At 42.2% G+C, this 18507-nt stretch overlaps 1 protein-coding gene across 1 annotated transcript; it reads left to right on the top strand.

Moving 5' to 3' along the window:
* Window positions 1-4682: 4682 nt before the first annotated feature.
* LOC148715748 (uncharacterized) lies at window positions 4683-6482 on the top strand. Its single transcript, XM_088746537.1, has one exon. The coding sequence runs from the start codon at window positions 4771-4773 to the stop codon at window positions 5479-5481; it is 711 nt and encodes a 236-aa protein (XP_088602663.1). The 5' UTR covers window positions 4683-4770; the 3' UTR covers window positions 5482-6482.
* The last annotated feature ends 12025 nt before the right edge of the window (window positions 6483-18507 follow it).

The following is an 18507-nucleotide window of genomic DNA, read 5'->3' as shown; positions in this document are numbered from 1 at the left end:
GACGCTTCGAGTTGAGCGTAACATCTACATCTACGCTACTAAGAACACATTTGTAACTAGGTAAATACGGCAGATTCATTTTGAAATGCAGATCCTGCTATTTTTCTTTTCACTTCCTGCCTGTCCAAGAGCGCATATTGGCCTTCCTGTTTTAAAATTAATCGGATCGAGTTTCAAAAGTGAAGTAAACACAACCAAAGAAGCTGCGTTTAAAAGGAAATTAAAAGAGGGGAACAGACCTGGGTTTCAAAGAAAGAAAAACAAACCAACAAAACAAACAAACAAACAAACAGACAAACAAAACAGGCAGGCAGGCAGGCAGACAGGCAGAAAACACAAACGAAACTGGAAGAAACACCGGGGCAGAATCTGTCTTCCGGTGCCAATGGCGCGTTTGCTTTTGTTTTGAGACCGTGTTTCCTTTCCAGCTAAGAGCGCATTTGCTTCCTTCCGCATATCTGAGCTCGTTTCCTGTCATTCGACACGCGATACAGTTATGCGCGACAGGTGAAGGACTGTAAATACCTTGCACGCTCACTGTCGCGTAGTGCAAATAATTGTGTTCTCGACTACGAGAGATCGTACGCTCCGAGTGAGGTCAATAAGCTGCGCGATCAAGAGTTCCTATTGCCAAGTGCGCTCCAAGGGAGCAAGAAGATTTCCACATGCCCCCAAGAAGCAAACGGACAAAGACATCGAGGGGCGAAAGTGCGTCTGCGACTCCAAGAAGCCAAAGAGCCACCTACTCCGGCGCCGATTTCCTGCAGACAGAAGCTACCGAGGCCACAAGGTTAGGATTGAGCCTCGATTTTCTTCTTGTGCCATTAATTGTCATTGTAATTGTAATGGTAATGTTGATGTTGATGTGTCTTTAGTTCGCTCGTTAAAATACACGACGAACGTTACAGAGAGTAAAGATCGTTTACAATAATGATATAAAATCAATGAAAACATAGGATGTAGAATGTTACTTAGCCTGATTCCATTCAAATGGCAATTCTTAAAACGTTCTGTATTAATCCGTGGTAATTGGCGTGTTCGTGCCGATCTTAACTTAATTCTCGGATGACTTGTGCTCAAGGGAGAAGCGGAGGCAAGGGCAAAAACTGAAATCAAAAGCATTTCAATTCCAAATCACCTTTTCTTTTTTTTTTTTTTTCTTATCTCATTTTTCAAACATTTTTGTTTTGTTGTGTTGTTTTTCTTTTCAACGACTCGATGGCTCTCGCTTTTGATTCCCGGCACCGACTCCTTTGATTTGCTTACCAAATTTAATTCGGCACTGGAGACGAGTGGAACATCAAAATATGATGTAGGTCGATCTCAAACAGCACTCCTGTCTTCTCTTACAGCAGCGGCCGTGCGACTCGGCGCGATAGTGACAAGGAGGGGCCAGATGATGATGTCATGGGAGAAGCAAGGTACATTTTACCATTTGAAATAATTTTTTTTAATGCGCAATTCCATGGACACAAAGCGCCATTCGACAACAGTGGAGCGAATTTGGCGGTAATGACGCGTTGGTGAAGAACTGGGCCCAGTTGTTCGAAGGCTGATTAGTGCTAACCCAGGTTTAAAATTTAATCCAGGTTTCTATATTTCTCTGTTCAAAAGTGGTTTCGGGCTGATTTTTCCCATTTTATTAGAGCATTCAATTATCAAACTGTAGACAAATGGAATTAAACGGAAGTTTTCTTTTTAAAGCTTTCAGATCTGAAATCAAATTTCAAACTAATCCTTGGTTATTTTAACCCGCCTTTGAACAACCCAGCCCTGTTCGTTCATGACACCTTTAGGGGCCGACCATTTAACTGTTGAGGGGGGCGGGGTCATCAAGAATTTTTGTTTTGTTTTTTTTCTCCCCCCTTTTTTTCAAGCAATCTGCTGTGCAGGATAGTGTTTTTTTGTTTTGTTTTTTTCCCGATTTTTGGCTACATGTTTTTTCTGTTACATTTGGGCTGCATGAAATGTCTTTTTTCTTTATTCCAACAAGCGCTTGCAGGAAATTTGTTTTCAAAATCTCCCCCCAGCTCAGAAGTTAAATGGTCGGCCCCTTAGTCACCGGGTCAGTCGGTCCTGTCGCCGACCAGTTTGACTCGCCACTAGAAGTTAGAGTATTCACATCACTGTATTTCAGTTTGTGATACGTCAGAACTTTTATTTATGAACTGTCACCGCAGAAATGCACCCCAACCCTTGGACTCTCCAGATCTGATTGTTAATTCTCCCCTCTAGCTGCGACACATTTCCTTGTCAATTGGTGACGAGAATTTGGCGCTCAATCAAGGGAACCCAACCTTAATTCATTGCAGTATTCTCACCAGCTGGGTTAACGGGATAAATGTATGGGATACTATAGGGAGAAGTTCAATGCAAATCACCTCTGGGAGAGTCCAAGGGCTAATTCAGGCAGTCGTTTAGTTGCTAGCGAGGGATGTCCGAGGCATTTGAAGGCTAACTTGGCTCGATAAACTTGACGCTCACAGAAACCCACTGCGTTTCTGGAGTTAGAATGAACCCTTTCACTCCAGTGACGATGGTGATAGCAACAACAGTACTAGTGACGGTTCCTAATAACAATCTGTGGATCAGCCACGTCATTCTAAAATCGATCTAAGAGTAGACATTTTCTGCTGGCCGCGCCGACGCCGTGAGAATTGTTGAGCAGACAGACATCGTGGGAGCGGAAGGGTTCATGGATTTTCAACAAGGAGAGACTCGTTACGCGTGCGAACGACCGACAGCGTATTAAAAAAGCCCGAAGGAAACACAAAAACGAGACAAGCAACTAAGAATCTACTAACAATAGTCACCAGCGGGGTACCCTAGCGCTGATTTTGTTTATTCTCACCCACAGCCAAGAGTTTCTTGACGACAGTTCGATCGTGGAGGGGGATTCACCGGCCACCCACATGGCCCTCGACAACAGCATTAGAGCAAGGCAGGAACGCCCGTCTACCAGCCGGCTGATCGGACCGTACTTCCCAGTTGGTCTTGCCGTATCTCCAGAAGAACCCACGGCATTCAACTTCCAGCTGTTCCTCTTCGACAGCTTAAGGCTGCCACGGGGGCTTTTCCCAGAGGATGTTGACGAACAGGTCCAATTCGGAGACCTAGACCAGTGCCGGGACTATTGCGCCCGCTACGTGGCAGGCCGAGAAGAATGGTGCGAGCAACAGCCGCGCTCCACCGACAGAAGCCAGGAGATGAGGGGCGAGCTCTCCAAAGAGACCATGTTCCACCAGGCGGGCCGTGCCCTGAGCGATAAAATGAGAACGGGCAACGAGTGGTTCGACCGTCATTTGGAAGATCTGCGCGTGGACGATTTCGGCAACGTCATGCACCTCCGGGCCCCTCACTGGAGCGACATCTCCGCGCAATTCACGCACGGCTTCCCACGTCGGCTGATAGCCCACTCTCACGGGGGTCTGCTGCCAGGAAACGTTGTGGTTGCAGCGCGCATCTCCAATCAGGCAGTGCGTAGCATGTCTACAGGTGAGACAAACAAAAACAGTGGTTTTTACGTTTTTCTGTGTGTTTTTCCCGCGGTTTTTTCGATTTTTCTGATTTTTTCTGTTTTTTTTTTTGTTTTTTTTTTCTGTTGTTTTCTCTCTCTCTCTCTCTCTCTCTCTCTCTCTCTCTCTCTCTCTCTGTCTCTGTCTCTCTCTCTCTCTCTCTCTTGTCTCGTTGCGTCTTGCTTTGATTTTCATTTTTCATTCTTTTTCTTGCTTCAATCTTGCAGGAGACATAGCTGCCTTCACTTCGCGAACGATGATCGAGGGGCTGGGGCTGACCACATCCGAACTGATGTTGGCTCGCACCAGTGCGATAAAACACGCTGGCAGACGCGACAAACCGGCCCGCCTGGTCGATCTGATGACGCGATTCGGCATAGACTTCTTGACCCTAACAGCACTGACGGCTGAGCAGGCACAAGGCCTGAGGAGGACCTCCACAGATCGCTGGCAGCAACTCCTGCTCCAGTCTCCACCAACGTCAGAGGAAGACGAGGCAGGAAGCAGTTCTGGCACAGAGTCCCAATTGTCGGTGGGCTGGGACACTGCTGGAGAATCGCAGACCTTGCCGCCGGGCGGACCGGGTACAGAGGGGCACGACACCGCCGTCAGGCAGCACATGGAGAGTCTGCTTCGGCGCTTTGTGTCTACCACCACTGTCATCGAAGAGCTCGGCGTCGGGGCTGGGCCAGGGCCAGGAACAGAGCCGCAGCGGCAGAGCCGGCGAGGCCGGCAGAGCCGGCAGGGCCCGCAGAGCGGCAGCTCCGGCTATCGACAGAGTAGGAGACCGACGGCTCGGCGGCGGACCGTGCTTCCCCAGGAGACGAGCACCTCGCGTGTCAGCGGCCAAGAGCCAGGAGAGGCCAGCCCTCCGCCGCCCCCTGCAGGAGATCCTCGACGAGCCCTGCTAGCCCTGCCAGGAATCCGTGCTTCGCGCCTTCCCAGTGAGGAATCCCTGGACAGGCTTGAACGGTTCTTGAGAGCCAACCAGCCCTGTGACCCCACACCGGTAAGCTGTAATGAGAATAAAAGAAACGAGTCACTGAAGGAATCATGATATGACACACGACACCAAATTCGTGATGGGGAACTGTACGTCAGAGAGTAAGGAGAATTTATGGGCGAGATCTTGGGTCTAGAGGGGGTTTGTGGCTAGACCGAGTCACTGGGAGACTAGATGGACCCATGTTTTCATTTCGTTTCTCTCTTTCTCCTGTGGTAGGTCGCACGAGCCGCCAAGGAGGAGAGGCAGAGTATGGCAGAGGAGAGCTACCGAGAGGTACGCGATCAGATGGTCGCAGCCAAAGTCTGCTCGTTGTGGACCACTTGGAAACGAAACTGCACATGCCTGGGAGAACCGGCAGTGCGCCCCTCGCAAGGCGAAGAAGATCAAAACTGCCCGTACTGTCTGTGCGACGAGGAAGGCGGGGACGTCGAGCGAGTCGCGGAACAGTGCTTAAACCAGGACTGCCTCGTGTGCCAGTTCATGAACAAATTGGACCGACCCACACTAGTGGGACTCGGCCTGAAGCGCAACCAGCGCTTGGCTGCCATGCTGGAACTTGCGCCCTCCATCGCACGTCTGCTGAACTCTGGCGAAACCCCCGAGGAGAGAAGGCCGTCCCTTGTCAACGCATTGCGCGAGCTTCTTGGCTGTTCCTCGACCAAGCTTCGAAGCGTGGCCAACGCGGGTTTCCTCTGCATGCTGTGTCCGCGGCTGAAGCACTTGCAACTCGAGAGAGGCTGGGGAGATGTCTGGAGTCACCTGTCCAAGCTGGGCACGGCCATCGGTCACCACGAGGACCGCCAGAGCCAGCTGGCCGCCCTCGTCTTTCTCCTTCGAAGATGTGTTCGTGGCGAGGACCAGAGATGGTTGTGGTATTTGCAGCCGGACGACCCCGAGGAGCAACAGAGAATTCTCGCCCAGGTCTTCGCTGGCTGCTTTTCTGAGCAGACTGCCACCTGAGAGCCGACCTCAGCAGACCGTGCACATTCGAACCCTTTCCAACCCTGAGAGCGACGAGCATCCGATTTCTCCCCAAGGTGGTAGAGCCGAGTCATTCCAGAACATCACGAGAAGGTAGGAAACGATTGCCAACCCTGAAAACTAACTCTGCTAGGGAAACCGACTCTCCTTGCCGGTGCCAAAAGAAACGTATAGAGAGATTCGGATACCGTCGTCGTCAGGGTGTAAAGGGTTTGATCGGAGAGTAAAAAAAGACACTGCGTTCGAACACCGACAGGAGCGAACTGTAGACCGCTTGGCGGCTAGGCTGTAAACAAGAACGTTTCTGCTGCGTCTTTTGCTCGTCAAGTGCCGACATTCGAGTCGCGTTTTTGCCGGGCAATGACTCTCGCAAGTGCAAACGTTTCAGGTTTTAAAAAAAAAAAAAGGAAAAAGAAAAGAAAAAAAAAAAGCCGATTCGAAATTCACAAGGTTCTGAAAACAAACAAAAACTAGAGACACACACAAAAAGAGAAAGAAAGAAAGAAAAAAAAAAAAAAAACTGCAATTGAAGTTCAAGTGTTTTTGGAATACAGCTAAAACCCGCGTGTAAGAACCTAGTAATTAAGAGCCTTTTTTGGCAGAAATTTTGGATGTCGATACCCAAAAATGTCAGAACCTGTTTATTCAGCAAAACCCGCATGGCTCTTATAAGAAGAGTCATTCTGGATAACGATTCAACAATGTCGTAGCAAAATATGTCTCTAACCATAAAACAAATGTTTTCTATACATCTGATACTTCTGTAAAACATGTGTAAAAAACAATACAGTTCCCCCACTGTATTCATGGCTCCCAGTCATGTATCAAAGCAAGTTTAAAAAAAGAAAAAAAAAAAAAAAAAATGCACTCCTGGCTGTAAACTTCTAAACTGTACAATTAAGTACATTGTTCAGTACACATTGTATGGTACAGTATAATTATTTAATGGCATTTTCATTGACGATATTTTAAGAACCTGTTTTGCCAGACATTCTTACACGCGGGTTTCTACTGTAGTTGCAATGTTTGATATTAGAGGAAAATATATTTTTCCGACACCGACAGAAATTGGAAAAAGAGGTCTTAGAAGAAGCAAAAAAGGAAATTGGCTCTCTTCTATCAACTGTTGACATTTGGGTAGGGTTTTTGTCAGGCAAAGACTTCTAACTCAACAAGTTCTAGATTTGGATTTTGTACTGTATAATTATTTAATGGCACTTTCATTTAAGATATTTTAAGACTTCTAACTCAACAGGTTCTAGATTTTGATTTTGTACACTATAACTATTTAATGGCATTTTCATTGAAGATATTTTAAGAACCTGTCTTGCCAGACATTCTTACACGCGGGTTTTTACTGTAGTTGCAATGTTTGATATTAGAGGAAAATATTCTTCCCACACCGACAGAAATTGGAAAAAGAGGCCTTAGAGGTAGCAAAAAGGAATTTGGCTCTCTTTTATCGACTGTTGACATTTGGGTAGTGATTTTGTCAGGCAAAGACTTCTAACTCAACAAGTTCTAGATTTCGTGGCAGCTGTACAATAACTCGTAAGTGGAAAGGCAATAAAACGAGTTTGTGTTTTTGTGGCAAATAGTGCTCTCATTAGTACTAGTCTGCATCGTGGGCACTTTCCAAAGTCCAAGGACTGTTTTGTTTTGTTTTGTTTTTGTTTTTGTTTTTTTTTTTTTTCCCCTCGCTTTTTCCATCACTATTATTAAACTTGTTGGGGCCATTGCTGAGATCATCACCATCGATCATCACTACCCTTAAAAGTCATTTGCAAGGATTTAAAAACCAGTGCCCCTGTCTCGAGGTGCAAAACTTGCAAAACACTCTTGAACATCGAGGAAAAAAAAGATTGCTTCATAGGGCATTGGAAAAAATCCCTTAACAGGTCTACTCTGTCGGCTTTGCCGTACCTACAAAAATCATTACCATGTCCATGCTGGACATGCTACCAAAAAGCCTTCCCGGCCCAACAATGAACCAGCAGTTACTCACCTTTCAAGCTTTTCTTGAAACACCTCGTTTCATCCACAAGTACAACAATGAGTCCAGAAATTCCTCGGAATGCCCGTCCGACTTTGCAGTTGGAGTCGCATACTGGTTAAGAAATAAAAAAAGCTATTCTCAGCGAAAAATGAAAGGTTCCTGGCTGGTTGGCCGCCATTTTCTCGGTCCAGTTCTCTAGTCTAGCTATCGTCCCATTGTTCTGGCGCAGAATTCTGCGCCGGAACAATGGTTGACCATATTTGGAGGATTTCCATGGCTGGACTCTCGTGGTGGAGAGATGATGGACTTTGGGCAAGCGCACATTTCCCAAGAATCTACCCGAACCCACGCGAGGGAGGACAGCCGAAAAATAAAAATAAAAATTAAAAAGTAATCGAACCATACATCTTCTATCGAACACGGAACTTGGAGGCCAAGCATATCTCAACCTCCTCTCTAATTAAACTGCCAGAAGTGATTGAACTGTTACTTCTCCCTATAATATTCATGCACGATCCAACAAACAGCTAATGAGAATACTCAAACTCGTCAGGTAGATGATGTCGCCTCGATCGAGCACCCAATTCCCATAACCTGTCTACAAGGAAATGTCTGGCAGCTAGAGGGGACACTTGACAATCACATCTTGGGAGTTTCGGGGTCAAGAGCGCGTCATCAGCACCTTTTCCTCGTCTCCCGTTCTCGCAGGCGAGTTTTGCTTGTCATTTAGAACCGGTCGGGCCGAGAGTTGCATTTGAAGCCCCCCTCACACGACAACCTACTTAGACTGAAATTTCAAGCCAGGTTCTCATCGGTGGAGTTGCCGTGAGAGTGTCCGTGTCCTCAACCTGACTACGATTACTGTCTGCCATACAATTCTCACCATGTCAGTTCAGAGAATGTGGAGCTGGAAGCGACTCGCAATCCCCTAAACTAATACCTTCCTTTATTCTCATCACTTGTCCCCTTGATAATGTATCGATATTGTAGGGAGAAATTCTCTCTTGGTCAGGGGAGGCAACGCAATTTTTGATTTAGCTCTGCGTGCAGTTTGAACACAGCGAGTACATCTTCGTGCTTAGTTTCCTCTAACACCCGAGCAGAACACAAGCCCCACTATAATAGGCGCTTAAACATTTCGACAGAAATCAAGGACCAGTGCAACTTTGAATCCTGCACTAGGGCTAAATGCCTTTCAAACCAGCGGGTCCAGATCAGACGACAGACGCACATTTGCCATGGTTCCCGCATGCATTCACCGCAGACCTGCAAAGAAGGTCGGGGGCCCATGCAAATTTGAATCAGGGCTGCTCGTAACTGAGGAAACAGCAACGGCGAAACGACAATTCTCACACTGAAACTTCCACACATACATGCATGCATGCATATGTATCACTTTATTTAAACTTGGATTTAGTGTAGCTCGAGAGAGCTAGTATATCCGAGTAAAATACAGCCAAATTTATAAATATAAGTACAAACATATCTAAAATTACTTCGCGCGCACGCACGCACACACACACATACATATATACAACTGTCATTAGTTCTTCTTGCTCCCTCAAAAAACTACTATTCTTGGCTCCGCACTACCTTTCAAGCTTTGCAACCACCTCATTCCGTCGACAAATGCTCCACCGTGTACTGTGTAAAGAGGACAAGAAAATCATAGGTCAACATGAGATCAATGTGGAAATCGATCGGAACACTCGTTCATCCCACCACTAAAGGGTAATCCGGCCCGACAATCAATTCCATACGAAAAACTTTGGATATTGCCGCTGGCTTCATCAATATTTTCAACGTGTAAGCCCTACACTTGCCAGCTCCCTAGGGAATCATGTGGGCAACCCCCTTAAATACAGGAAATCTTCTCCTGGCTGGATTTTTGTCCTTTGACTCCCGTAAGTGACCAAGACAGAATTTCTCCTTACAATAGCTAGCAGAGAAGTACTGAGAATAGATGAAATCATCAATCAGGGGGTTTCAGGTTGATGCAATACAAAATTCTCCAAACCGACATCATGAGAACTCTATGGCAGACAGTGAGGAGAATCAATTTAAGGAGATCTCCCTAGTGAAGTTGTAGACAAATGAACAATTAAGATAAATGAAAAGAAGGAAAAATCGCAACCTCTCCATGATTAGGCCAGTTCAAAGCGGACAGGATGATTCCTTGTTAAAATACACTGCCTCCGTTAAAGAAAATAGAAGAGAAAAAAAACAAAAAAACAAAAAAAAAAACATAAGGGGGCTATTCCATATGAGACATGAGAATTTGACAGATTTTCAAATTCAAAATATGAGAGCCAAACTTATTTCTAATGAAAGCTTATACATAGTTCTATAAGAATCCAAATCTACACTGGCAGTATTGGTCACGCCCAGGGTGTGTGACGCCATTGTTTTTTAGGGTTTTTTATTAACCGAATAAGCCATTTTACATACCAATATCTAAATTGCCATATCTCAAAGAAATTGATTGCTATGAATCAGATTTTGAGATCTTAACTACTCACTAGGATGGGCCTTTCAATGGCAAAAGAAAAAAATTCTCAAACATTTAATGCCTCAGACAAAAGACAAAGACATAAAAGACACAAAGACACAAAAGGTGTTGCGGACATGACCTCCAGGGTATGATTCAGAGCAACATTTATCTAATTTCTGTCTAGGTTGTCAACTGTTTCAGGTCTTATTTATGCTGCTCTTATGGTTGAGTATTATGATAATTTTGATACCCCAGCTTGACACATTTGTAAAAACCCAGAAAACCTCATAAACTTTTCAAACATGAGAAGATACGTAGATATTTAGTGACACAAATGATAGTTATAGACATATTATGATATATGTAAGGCTATCAATTTTTTTACAATTTTCTAAAGTATAAATGCCCTTTGATGCCCAAAATGGGCTAGATCGTCAGAGTTTTTATACGTTATTTGTTATTTATTTCCCAATTTACAGATAAAAGCAATAAAAACAGCATTTTTACTTCAGTGGCATTACTCTGAACATTATTAGTGGTGAATGAAAAGCTCTTTCCTGAACATTGGCAAAATAAAAAGGTACTTCAGGGGTAATTTTATGACACGACTCATTACAATTCAAATAGTTCGGATCTGGCTTTAGGAGACATTTAATACTCAAATTTCGCCTCTAAATGTCACGTCCGCAACGTAGAATTGACCAAAGATACATTGATCAACTACAAAAATCTATCCTTGTTTACGTCAAGTTAATTAAGAGAAAACTTGTTAATGCTGTTTTTAAATGATGAGAAATGTTCAATTGTTCTGACATCTAGTGGTAGGCAATTCCACAGCTCGGTCTACAATATGATTGAGGAGAGAAAACTTGAAAACATCAGTTTTGAAAAAGGCCTTTAAGCAGTGTAACTCCACTACTATTTTCTGATGTTATAGTGTAGGTGTCCTAAAAATTTACACACGACAAAAGGTTGAAATCGGTATTCTCTGGAGCTTGGAACATGACCAACTCTACTCCTTCCTAGAAAAAAAAAAAAAAAAAAAGAAGGAGATTCTACGCGAATATCAATTTGGCTTCCGATAGAACTGCTCTACCCGACGAGCCGTACTCAAGGTCACGCACAAATTAAAAGGAGCGATGGATAAAACACGAAAGACAATACATGTAACTGATAAAAATACCTTGCAACAATACATGTGTACCAGGCCCTTATTGGGCAGACTATAACGCGCACATACGTGAAAAATTACACTCTTGACCGGCGGAAGACAGCCGGGTGTCTTTTTCATGCATCCCTAGTGCAAAAGTCTTTACCCTATCAAGTCCAAACGTAAACCACTTGTAGGCTCAGCAACAATAGATCACACTAGAAACCAATCAGATTTACACAAATTAAAGTAGGTTGTGCTGATTGATACACATAGTAGCTGACCAAAATAAACAGAAGCTTCAATTGTTTTTAGGTACATTGACAGACACTGACAAAATTTCATTGCCGAGTAAGATTTCGGCAGAAGCACGAGTTTTGATAGCACGTCATGTCGACCATTTGCAGGATGGCGTGGAGTTGACCTTTTCATTTCATGTCTCCACGTAGCTTGAATTTGGGAAACACACTGGCATGAAACAACAACATCCATAATGAGAAAATTTGACAGATTCCGCTACTTTAAATTATAGGATATACCACCATGCGCGTGCCCGTACATTGTTTAAGTCATGTCTCCGATGACTTTTCCTGAAACCTATCTTGGTGACACTTGTCGTCTCTTAATTGAACTTTCTGTCACACCAAACCTCCAGGTCAAATTGTGAATCTTATTGGGTTAAAAATTATTAGCAGTCTTAGTGTAACATTACTTCAGAGTACTACCCAACATGCGATTCATTGGAATATTGTTAATTGTGTCCTTATCTTGTTATGCACCTTTCTTATTTTCCCTAGATTCTTCCATGAATTTTGTAGCCCCACATTCACCTGCCTCAAATGAATTTTTCTGTGCTTTTTTTTTTATTGAAAATTCAGTCCCACAAAACCCAAATACAATAATTGGAGTATACCAATGAGTAGATATGTATATCGGTGATTTCGTAAATTCTTCATCCACTTGTGATTTTCATCTGTTCGCAGATGACTCAAATCTGTTTTATTCTGATAAAGATTTACAGCATCTTGAGGAAATGGTCATTAAGCAACTCGGTGAAATTAATACATGGCTTTGTGCTTAAACAAACTGTCTCTTAATATTGATAGAAAAAAAAAACACACACACACACACACACATTTTGTAATATTCCATCCTTACCAGAAAAAATTGAATTACTCTATGAAAATTGAAATAGATGGCAAAGCAATTAATGAGCATAAAAGTGTTCAGTACTTGGAAATTCTCATAGGCTATCAGCTGTCTTAGTTAGAAAGAACATTTTAACAACTTTGGACAAAATTATCTAGGAGGCATTGTTCTTTACAAAATTGGGCATTATCTGCATGTCAAAAATTAACTTTAGTTCGATTACACCATGCCATCATTCTTCCTTTTTTCTTTTCATACTGTTGTATAGTCTGGGGTAACACCTATGACCCTAATATGAAACCAGTCCAGAGAATACCAAAGAAAATGGTTCGTCTGATTACCTTCTCTGATTTTTATACTCGTAGAAGTACTTTGTTTTTTCAACTTAAGCCTCTAAAACTTCAGGATCATATCAAACTTCAAACTCTTTACCTCATGCACCAATTCTTGATCGGCAAATTAACAAAGCTTTATGACTCGTTCCTTATTAAAACTTCAGATAAGCATAATGTTAAAACTCGCTGTGCAACTAGGAATACTATTTATGTTCCAAAAACTCGAACAAACTATCATGATGGTAAATTTAATATTCCATTCAATGGACCTATCGACACAAAGGTCATCTTGCAGATAACATACATTTCTTCCAAAATGCAGCTCTTTCTTATAACAATTTTACTACGCACAAATACAGAAGAACCCTGCAATGGTTTAGAAATGTAAGTTCAAAAAAATGATTCGAACAGAAAATTCTACGCGTCGCGTTGAAAATGTCGCAACTGACCCAAGCGCTTTGATTTTTCTTGAGCTTCAGGCTTGTGAACGATTTTCTTTTTCTTTTTCTAGCAGATTTCTCTTTTGCAAATCACAGATTTTCATTTCGTTCCGTTTCACAAACTGCATAGGGCATTCGAAAATCCCTTAACTGGTCAACTCTGTTGGCTTTGCAGTACCTACAAAACTCACTACCACGTCCATGCTGGAAATGCTACCAAACAGAGAGCCTTGCCGGCACAAAAATGAAACAGCAGTTACTTACCTTTCAAGCTTTTCTTGAAACACCTCGTTTCATCCACAAGTACTCCAGCGAGTCCAGAAATTCCTCGGAATGTCCGTCCGACTTTGCAGTTGGAGTCGCATACTGGTTAAGAAATGAAAAAAGCTATTCTCAGCCAGAAGTGAAACGTTCCTGGCTGGTTGGCCGCCATTTTCTCGGTCCAGTTCTCTGGTCCAGTTATCGTCCCATTGTTCTGGCGCAGAATTCTGCGCCAGAACAATGGTTGACCATATTTGGAGGATTTCCATGGCTGGACTCTCGTAGTGGAGAGATGATGGACTTCGGGCAAGCGCACATTTCCCAAGAATCTACCCGAACCCACGCGAGGGAGGACAGCCGAAAAATAAAAATAAAAATTAAAAAGTAATCGAACCATACATCTTCTATCGAACACGGAACTTGGAGGCCAAGCATATCTCAACCTCCTCTCTAATTAAACTGCCAGAAGTGATTGAACTGTTACTTCTCCCTATAATATTCATGCACGATCCAACAAACAGCTAATGAGAATACTCAAACTCGTCAGGTAGATGATGTCGCCTCGATCGAGCACCCAATTCCCATAACCTGTCTACAAGGAAATGTCTAGCGGCTAGAGGGGACACTTGACAATCACATCTTGGGAGTTTCGGGGTCAAGAGCGCATCATCAGCACCTTTTCCTCGTCTCCCGTTCTCGCAGGCGAGTTTTGCTTGTCATTTAGAACCCGTCGGGCCGAGAGTTGCATTTGAAGCCCCCCTCACACGACAACCTACTTAGACTGAAATTTCAAGCCAGGTTCTCATCGGTGGAGTTGCCGTGAGAGTGTCCGTGTCCTCAACCTGACTACGATTACTGTCTGCCATACAATTCTCACCATGTCAGTTCAGAGAATTTGGAGCCGGATGCGACTAGCAATCCCCTAAACTAATACCTTTGGTTATTCTCTTCACTTGTCCCTTTAATAATGTATCGACATTGTAGGGAGAAATTCTCTCTTGGTCGGGGGAGGCAACACAATTTTTGATTTAGCTCTGCGTGCAGTTTGAACACAGCGAGTACATCTTCGTGCTTAGTTTCCTCTAACACCCGAGCAAAACACAAGCCCCGCTATAATAGGCGCTTAAACATTTCGACAGAAATCAAGGACCAGTGCAACTTTGAATCCTGCACTAGAGCTAAATGCCTTTCAAACCAGCGGGTCCAGATCAGACGACAGACACCCATTTGCCATGGTTCCCGCATGCATTCACCACAGATCTGCAAAGGAGGTCAGGGGCCCATGCAAATTTGAATCAGGGCTGCTCGTAACTGAGGAAACAGCAACGGCGAAACGACAATTCTCACACTGAAACTTCCACACATATGTGTAGGCATGCATACGTATAACTTTATTTAAACTTGGATTTAGTGTAGCTCGAGAGAGCTAGTATATCCCAGTAAAATACAGCCAAATTTATAAATATAAATACAAACATATCTAAAATTACTACGCGCGCACGCACACACACACATACACATATACAACTGTCATTAGTTCTTCTTGCTCCCTCAAAAAACTACTATTCTTGGCTCCGCACTACCTTTCAAGCTTTGCAACCACCTCATTCCGTCGACAAATGCTCCACCGTGTACTGTGTAAAGAGGACAAGAAAATCATAGGTCAACGTGAGATCAATGTGGAAATCGATCGGAACACTCGTTCATCCCAGCACTAAAGGGTAATCCGGCCCGACAATCAATTCCATACGAAAAACTTTGGATATTGCTGCTGGCTTCATCAATATTTTCAACGTGTAAGCCCTACACTTGCCAGCTCCCTAGGGAATCATGTGGGCAACCCCCTTAAATACAGGAAATCTTCTCCTGGCTGGATTTTTGTCCTTTGACTCCCGTAAGTGACCAAGACAGAATTTCTCCTTACAATAGCTAGCAGAGAAGTACTGAGAATAGATGAAATCATCAATCAGGGGGTTTCAGGTTGATGCAATACAAAATTCTCCAAACCGACATCATGAGAACTCTATGGCAGACAGTAAGGAGAATCAATTTAAGGAGATCTCCCTAGTGAAGTTGTAGACAAATGAACAATTAAGATAAATGAAAAGAAGGAAAAATCGCAACCTCTCCATGATTAGGCCAGTTCAAAGCGGACAGGATGATTCCTTGTTAAAATACACTGCCTCCGTTAAAGAAAAAAGAAAAAAAAAAAAAAAAAAAAAACATAAAGGGCCTATTCCATATGAGACATGAGAATTTGACAGATTCTCCAATTCAAAATATGAGAGCCAAACTTATTTCTAATGAAAGCTTATACATAGTTCTATAAGAATCCAAATCTACACTGGCAGTATTGGTCATGCCCAGGGTGTGTGACGCCATTGTTTTTTAGGGTTTTTTATTAACCGAATAAGCCATTTTACATACCAATATCTAAATTGCCATATCTCAAAGAAATTGATTGCTATGAATCAGATTTTGAGATCTTAACTACTCACTAGGATGGGCCTTTCAATGGCAAAAGAAAAAAATTCTCAAACATTTAATGCCTCAGACAAAAGACAAAGACATAAAAGACACAAAGACATAAAAGGTGTTGCGGACACGACCTCCAGGGTATGATTCAGAGCAACATTTATCTAATTTCTGTCTAGGTTGTCAACTGTTTCAGGTCTTATTTATGCTGCTCTTATGGTTAAGTGTTATGATAATTTTGATACCCCAGCTTGACACATTTGTAGAAACCCAGAGAACCTCATAAAATTTTCAAACATGAGAAGATACATGGATATTTAGTGACACAAATGATAGTTATAGACATATTATGATATATGTAAAGCTATCAATTTTTTTACAATTTTCCAAAGTATAAATGCCCTTTGATGCCCAAAATGGGCTAGATCGTCAGAGTTTTATATGTTATTTGTTATTTATTTCCCAATTTACAGATAAAAGCAATAAAAACAGCATTTTTACTTCAGTGGCATTACTCTGAACATTATTAGTGGTGAATGAAAAGCTCTTTCCTGAACATCGGCAAAATAAAAAGGTACTTCAGGGGTAATTTTATGACACGACTCATTACAATTCAAATAGTTCGGATCTGGCTTTAGGAGACATTTAATACTCAAATTTCGCCTCTAAATGTCACATCCACAACGTGGAATTGACCAAAGATACATTGATCAACTACAAAAATCTATCCTTGTTTACGTCAAGTTAATTAAGAGAAAACTTGTTAACGCTGTTTTTAAATGATGAGAAATGTTCAATTGTTCTGACATCTAGTGGTAGACAATTCCACAGCTCGGTCTACAATATGATTGAGGAGAGTAAACTTGAAAACATCAGTTTTGAAAAAGGCCTTTAAGCAGTGTAACTCCACTACTATTTTCTGATGTTATAGTGTAGGTGTCCTAAAAATTTACACACGACAAAAGGTTGAAATCGGTATTCTCTGGAGCTTGGAACATGACCAACTCTACTCCTTCCTAGAAAAAAAAAAAAAAAAAGAAGGAAATTCTACGCGAATATCAATTTGGCTTCCGATAGAACTGCTCTACCCGACGAGCCGTACTCAAGGTCACGCACAAATTAAAAGGAGCGATGGATAAAACACGAAAGACAATACATGTAACTGATAAAAATACCTTGCAACAATACATGTGTACCAGGCCCTTATTGGGCAGACTATAACGCGCACATACGTGAAAAATTACACTCTTGACCGGCGGAAGACAGCCGGGTGTCTTTTTCATGCATCCCTAGTGCAAAAGTCTTTACCCTATCAAGTCCAAACGTAAACCACTTGTAGGCTCAGCAACAATAGATCACACTAGAAACCAATCAGATTTACACAAATTAAAGTAGGTTGTGCTGATTGATACACATAGTAGCTGACCAAAATAAACAGAAGCTTCAATTGTTTTTAGGTACATTGACAGACACTGACAAAATTTCATTGCCGAGTAAGATTTCGGCAGAAGCACGAATTTTGATAGCACGTCATGTCGACCATTTGCAGGATGGCGTGGAGTTGACCTTTTCATTTCATGTCTCCACGTAGCTTGAATTTGGGAAACACACTGGCATGAAACAACAACATCCATAATGAGAAAATTTGACAGATTCCGCTACTTTAAATTATAGGATATACCACCATGCGCGTGCCCGTACATTGTTTAAGTCATGTCTCCGATGACTTTTCCTGAAACCTATCTTGGTGACACTTGTCGTCTCTTAATTGAACTTTCTGTCACACCAAACCTCCAGGTCAAATTGTGAATCTTATTGGGTTAAAAATTATTAGCAGTCTTAGTGTAACATTACTTCAGAGTACTACCCAACATGCGATTCATTGGAATATTGTTAATTGTGTCCTTATCTTGTTATGCACCTTTCTTATTTTCCCTAGATTCTTCCATGAATTTTGTAGCCCCACATTCACCTGCCTCAAATGAATTTTTCTGTGCTTTTTTTTTTATTGAAAATTCAGTCCCACAAAACCCAAATACAATAATTGGAGTATACCAATGAGTAGATATGTATATCGGTGATTTCGTAAATTCTTCATCCACTTGTGATTTTCATCTGTTCGCAGATGACTCAAATCTGTTTTATTCTGATAAAGATTTACAGCATCTTGAGGAAATGGTCATTAAGCAACTCGGTGAAATTAATACATGGCTTTGTGCTTAAACAAACTGTCTCTTAATATTGATAGAAAAAAAAAACACACACACACACACACACATTTTGTAATATTCCATCCTTACCAGAAAAAATTGAATTACTCTATGAAAATTGAAATAGATGGCAAAGCAATTAATGAGCATAAAAGTGTTCAGTACTTGGAAATTCTCATAGGCTATCAGCTGTCTTAGTTAGAAAGAACATTTTAACAACTTTGGACAAAATTATCTAGGAGGCATTGTTCTTTACAAAATTGGGCATTATCTGCATGTCAAAAATTAACTTTAGTTCGATTACACCATGCCATCATTCTTCCTTTTTTCTTTTCATACTGTTGTATAGTCTGGGGTAACACCTATGACCCTAATATGAAACCAGTCCAGAGAATACCAAAGAAAATGGTTCGTCTGATTACCTTCTCTGATTTTTATACTCGTAGAAGTACTTTGTTTTTTCAACTTAAGCCTCTAAAACTTCAGGATCATATCAAA

Source organism: Stylophora pistillata, unplaced genomic scaffold (genome assembly GCF_964205215.1).
Source record: "Stylophora pistillata unplaced genomic scaffold, jaStyPist1.2 SCAFFOLD_93, whole genome shotgun sequence".
Taxonomy (NCBI): domain Eukaryota; kingdom Metazoa; phylum Cnidaria; class Anthozoa; order Scleractinia; family Pocilloporidae; genus Stylophora; species Stylophora pistillata.
The sequence above is the reverse complement of the archived record's forward strand: the minus strand, read 5'-3'. Positions and strand labels throughout refer to the sequence as shown.